Raw genomic sequence first — 6,633 nt, 5'->3', positions numbered from 1 at the left:
ACAATTTATTATAGTGTGTTTACTTAACTGATGACAGTATTAGACTAACCAAGTCCAGCCAGGCATTACCTAAAAAAGATGCATATATATAACATTCATATCCTTTAAGATGCATGACAAGGCTACTGCTATTCATATTTGACTTGGCAAATGTTGTACTTTGTCACTTAAACTAAATGTTGCATAATGCAAATTAGCAACCATTCGCAGTCTCCACTGGCCCCCATAAGAGATTGTCTTACATTTAGAATGTCAACCTTAAAGCCTATATAAACAACAGAACCACAAGACATGTCCAGAGCATCCTCACTTAGCAATACTTAGTGGAGTAGTGCATTACATTCTTAACCCTCATCTTAGTTTAAACAATTATATTGCAAAAATGGGTGATACCCCAGGAAACTCAATGCATGGAGTCACTGGCAGAGAGCCTGTTCTGTCTTTCGCGGTGGCTTCACCTATGGTACCGACTGATACAACTGCAAAATTTGACTTACCAGTTGATTCCGAACACAAGGCCAAAGTGTTCAAGCTTTTTTCCTTTGCCAATCCTCATATGAGGACTTTCCACCTTTCTTGGATCTCTTTTTTCACCTGTTTTGTATCCACATTTGCTGCTGCTCCACTAGTCCCAATCATTCGCGATAATCTCAATCTAACAAAAGGAGATGTTGGAAATGCTGGAGTGGCTTCTGTGTCTGGAAGCATTTTCTCTAGGCTTGTAATGGGAGCAGTTTGTGACCTGTTGGGACCACGATATGGCTGTGCATTTTTCATCATGCTTACAGCTCCAACTGTGTTTTGCATGTCATTTGTGGCAGACGCTAGCGGATATATAGCTGTCAGGTTCATGATTGGCTTCTCCCTCGCAACATTTGTGACGTGTCAGTATTGGATGAGCACCATGTTCAATGGTAAGATCATAGGAACTATGAACGGGACTGCAGCCGGATGGGGGAACATGGGAGGAGGAGCTACTCAGCTAATTATGCATCTGCTCTATGATGTAATCCAACGTGTTGGAGCTACTCCATTCACCGCCTGGAGGATTGCCTTCTTTATCCCTGGATGGCTTCATGTAATCATGGGTATCTTGGTGTTAACACTTGGTCAAGACTTGCCTGATGGGAACCTCGGTGCTTTACAGAAGAAGGGTGATGTTTCTAAGGATAAATTCTCCAAGGTTAGTTAAGGAAAGACAACAAGTCCTTGTGAACAAATATATAATATGAGTTTGAAGCTAATTGATAATCTTGTGTTCTTCTGTATGTTCAGGTGTTCTGGTATGCTATCACCAACTACAGAACATGGATATTTGTTCTTTTGTATGGATACTCTATGGGTGTGGAATTGTCTACCGACAATGTCATTGCTGAATACTTCTTCGACAGGTAGTGTTTTCTTCTTCTTTCTTCATTTTTGTTATTATTTTAAAATTAGAGGGTAAGTGAACTTATGCATGTTTGAATTTTTGACAGATTTGATCTAAAGCTCCAAACTGCTGGGATTATTGCTGCTACATTTGGAATGGCTAATCTTCTGGCTCGCCCCTTCGGGGGATATGCTTCAGATGTTGCAGCTCGAAGGTTCGGCATGATGGGTCGGCTATGGACCCTTTGGATCCTACAAACTTTAGGAGGAGTTTTCTGCATCCTCCTTGGCCGTGCTAATTCACTTCCCATTGCTGTCACAATGATGATCATATTTTCTGTCGGAGCACAAGCCGCATGTGGAGCCACATTCGGGATCATTCCTTTTATTTCTCGTCGATCGTTGGGCATTATCTCTGGTATGACTGGTGCTGGAGGGAACTTTGGGTCAGGATTGACACAGCTTCTGTTCTTTACTAGCTCTCAGATATCGACGGCTATGGGTTTAACTTACATGGGAATTATGATTGTGGCCTGCACCATGCCTGTGGCATTTGTTCATTTTCCGCAATGGGGCAGCATGTTATTTCCACCTTCAAAAGATGTTGTTAAGGGAAGTGAAGAACATTACTATATTTCTGAGTGGACTGAGGATGAGAAGCAGAAGGGTATGCATCAGGGAAATGTTAAATTTGCAGAGAACAGCAGATCAGAGCGTGGCCGCCGTGTGGCTTCTGCACCAACTCCTCCTAATGCTACCCCAAACCATGTTTGATAGCTGTAACACGGGAAAGCTACAAAAACAAAAGCTAGTGACTATGATTTGGAAGACGTGGTTTTATTTGAGGTGTATCACAACTTGTATACTAAAATGGAGAATACAATCAAGAGAATCCAGAATAATATTAATTAGACTATATTGTAAGAATATAGGTAAAATCTATATTCGTAAAAGATTCATGCTAACCACATGATCGTTATCTGAACAAGCCACTGCTTTGCACATTAGCCTATCGATTCATTACCATCTATTCCAACTTCAAATTATGTTCCAATAGTTACAGATCACTCCCATTCATGTCGAAGAAATCATCTTCAGCAATATTTAATTAATGGAAAACCAGTAGTGTATCCGCGATATAATGACATTGCAAAAAAATTCTTAGAACATGTAGTATATCTCAGTTTCAACTATTTTAGCCTTGATCTCTGTCCCCCCAGCACCTTAATAAAAAAGGGCATCCTGAAGTTTCAACAATTTAGCCTCTAGTTAAGTATAATACTTGCAACGATTTTATGTGCCTGTTCCATCCAACAAACACTCTTACAAGAATTTTGCTAAAAACCAACTCAATCAAGTCATCGCTGTAAGAAGCCCGACAAATATCCTCTGCAGTCTGCAGTCTGCAGTCTGCACAATAGACACAAGTCCTGGTTTGGAAGGAGAATTTCTTACAAGTCAAGCTATAACTATATGTCTACCCTCTAGACTAGACCGAGGAGAATTTCTTTTTCTGGCGTAACCCCTGTATCACATATTGCTAAACTTACCTGATGGATAAACTACAATATTACAGGTGATCATGCATGAGCTGGAATGACTAGAGCCGGCTACACGAACGTGCCAGGCTGAATTTTTAACGGGCCGGTTTACTTATAGCATAACTCGTGAACGACCCGTATAATTAAACGGTTCGTGCCGTGCCGAGCCGGTTAGTAGAAAGTCCAACCCGTATACGGCCCGCGAATCAGGCGAGCCACACGATTAGACGGTTCTGCCGAATAACAGGCGAATAAATATTTTCTTTTTTGCAAATTGCGAATTATTCGGCGAATACACGGGCCGAATAAAACTCGAAGAATTTGTGCGCACTTGAATAACTAGAAGATAGCAATTTACCAGAATAAGGAATATTATAATTACCATTTGCTAGAACAGAAATGGACTAAAAAATCGTAGAAATTCTTCATGAGCAATATATTAACTAAAAATGATGGAATTACCATTTTGTTTTTTTGTTTTTTTGTTTTGTTTTCTTACAAATCACAAATATTTATTTTCATTAATTTGCGTATACAGCTATATAGTTTCATGTTGTCGGACAAAATTATATATTAATCTTAAAATCATATCAATATAAAATCAGAATCTGTCAATGGAAATTTATAATAGTTTTAAGTATTTTCCTCAACAAAATCAAATTTTGAATGATAAAATTTCTAAATAAAATAAAATTCTGATAACATTACAAACTACAACTTTTATATTAATATCTTAAGCTGTTTTCCTCAACGAAATCAAAAATATAAAAAAATAAAGAAGTTAGCGGGCCGGTTACGATTAGCGGTTACGTGCCGAATAACCACGGTTAGCGGTTTGAATAACTGGTTAAAAAAATGCTTATTCTGCTTCGATTTTGCCGAACGGTTACGTGCCAGTTCCGGGCCGGTTACGATTTCAAATATTATAATTCGTGTTCGGCTCGTGCGCATAGACGGTTAGTGCCGAATATTAACTCGGCACGTCACGGGGCGAGTTTCACGAATTTCCGGTAAGCCGAATTACGTCCGGGCCGAGTCAAACCGCTCGTTTGGCCAGCTTTAGGAATGACCCCTTCATGAGAGGGACAACCTTGAAATACTGAAATTCCAACTTATAGTTCGTTAGAGTATCTGCGGGGAGACTGGAGAGAGCGAGAGCCTCCAACTAAAAATAGTTGAAAACTCAGTAAGTCAATGCAATTTCACGTTTTTTTAATCCATTATTTCCGTTATATTATTTGATTAAGTTGTTCCTGGTTTACTTGTTATGGTTTTATAACTTGCAAGTCAACTTGACTCAATTTATATACTATTCAGATATTTTGAGCCTTCTTCAGATAAGACTAACATTCATAATCATGTATAATCCCTTGTAAATTACTTGCTTTTCACCGAAATTTAAAAATATATTATCCTCGTCAATATACAAGGGTCCCTCCTTACCCTAGAGAATAATGTTAGGTTACCCAAATATGACTAGCTATTGTTATCAATCTAAGGGTGTGTTTGGTATTGTTTTTGCAGACAGCAACATCAGATTTTCGCTGAAAAGTAGTTAAAAAACTGTTTGGTAAAATTTAAAAACTGCTTTTCTGAAAAATGCTTTTGGCTTAAAAGCTGCCGTTAGAGAAAGAAAGTCCCCCCATGCTTTTAGAAAAAGCTGCTTTCCAGATGTTGATTTCACCATCAAACCTTACCAAAAGGATCATTATTTTTAATTTTTTGAATCAAAACATATACATATCAAAAAAATTACCAAACAGTCATCTGATTTTTACAACAGCACTTTTTCCAGCAGCACTTTATTTAACAGCACAACAATTTTTAACAGCAATCCCAAACAGAGCCTAAGAAGCAAAAGTCAACTGCTTCCGATAACTTGAATAAAAGCTTGTAAAAAGAAATATATTGATAGAATGAGGGACGAAGCCATTAAAATTAAAATGAAAACTTAAATATTGAATAAAAATAATAATGTCGATATATATATATATATAATTTACACTATTAAAGTTGAATAAGAAATGTTTGATAGTCGAATTGAGTCCTTAGTCATTAATTTATTACTCTCTCCGTTTCAAAATACAATTCCCTCCGACTTTTTACACGTACTTTTAGATGTATAAAAATCATAACTCCGCATACTTTTTTCTATAATATTTTTTCTTGAATTATTATTTAATATATATATATATATATAAATTTTAATTCAGAAAAAAATTGAAAATTAATTTGTGAAAACAATTTTTTTTATTCACATTAAAATACGCGTAAAAAGTCGAAGGAACTTATGTTTTGGGATGGAGGAAGTATCCATTACATATATAATACAACAATACAAAGTTCAATAATCAAATTTAATCATAAATATTCTAATTAATATTCATAAAATATTAATTTCAACCATTAACACTCATTCATTATTATGTAATTAATACTTATATTTATATGTAACTTATTATTCTATAACATAACTTAATTATTAATAATTTTATTATAAATACATATATCTAACTTATTATTGCATATTTATATATGTTACTCATTATTATATATATAATTGTCAAAAAACTCACTAACAAAAATTTAGTATAAATCATTTAGATGATAAGTCCTTACATTAATATCAATGTACATTTATTTCATCTCATGGTTCATTTTTAAAATCTATTAATTGTTATATAATTAATATGCATTTTTTATCGTAATTAACCCGCAGCCACTACCCTACGAGCTCACACAATAGCCTATAAATCACGTGAACTAAGATAAACAGCATTTAAGCGACATGCTCTGACTCGCGAGGCATAATCATATATTCTTCTCCCGTGGAATTCGAACATGTGACCTAGATGACAGTTATTCCCTCTTTAATTAACTGAGTCAACCCTTGCGGACATATGCATATTTATCTATAACTGATTACGAATACAATCATATATTAATACATAGGGAGTTGCTCAAATGAGAACCCCTATTATAATGAGATATGAGATTTAATCATGACCACACATATTTTTAAGTACTTCTAATCTGGACCATTCATTTAAATCATGTAATCTTCCATTACTACAGTAGACCCATTTCATTTCCCTCCCTTCTCTCAACAACCCCCACCAGCAGCTCTACCACTGTCGCCGCCACCCTACCATGTCTCCGCCATCTTGTTGTTCCTCCGTTTCTATCTGCTTCTCTCTCCTCTCCTTCTCTCCCTTTATCTCTACAATAACCAAAGCCTCGTTTTTATATTATTTTGATATCCAAATCAGAATTCCAGGTAACCAAACTCATCTTCTCGCAATCCTTTATCTGTCGAACACCAATAAATCTTCGTTTTGAGCAATTTCGAAAACAAAGGTCAATAACGTTTTTAAATTCGGTGATTATTGATGTTTTTAATAGCATGAGAGCACATATATGTTAAAATGGAGTTGGATGGTGGTGAAAGCCCTAATTTTTGGGTGTCACCGGAATCAACCGCCGCCAGCAAGAAGTTCCGGTGAGGCAGCGATAATTAATATTCGTTTTCAATTTGGTTTTTATGTTGTGTAGCATCTCTGTAATTTTGATTACGATGACTGTTGGAATTAATTGAGATTGTCGGATGATTTTTTCGTGGTGTGATAGGGATTGCGATGTTCATAGTTAATTTGTGGTGATTTATATTTAGATCAGGTGATTTTCATTCTGATGTTAGTGGTCGGAATTGATGAACGGAACT

The 6,633-nt window shown here is 36.0% G+C and overlaps 1 protein-coding gene across 1 annotated transcript; it reads left to right on the top strand.

The window, feature by feature from the left end:
- The first annotated feature begins 289 nt into the window (after positions 1-289).
- On the top strand, positions 290-2,279 carry LOC141664179 (high affinity nitrate transporter 2.4-like). The gene is made up of 3 exons (XM_074470079.1): positions 290-1,183; positions 1,276-1,391; positions 1,479-2,279. The coding sequence occupies exons 1-3, from the start codon at positions 383-385 to the stop codon at positions 2,143-2,145; spliced, it is 1,584 nt and encodes a 527-aa protein (XP_074326180.1). The 5' UTR covers positions 290-382; the 3' UTR covers positions 2,146-2,279.
- The last annotated feature ends 4,354 nt before the right edge of the window (positions 2,280-6,633 follow it).

Source organism: Apium graveolens, chromosome 6 (assembly GCF_009905375.1).
Source record: "Apium graveolens cultivar Ventura chromosome 6, ASM990537v1, whole genome shotgun sequence".
In the NCBI taxonomy this organism is placed as follows: Eukaryota; Viridiplantae; Streptophyta; class Magnoliopsida; order Apiales; family Apiaceae; genus Apium; species Apium graveolens.
Note: the sequence above shows the minus strand (reverse complement) of the source record. Positions and strands in the feature narration are given on the sequence as shown.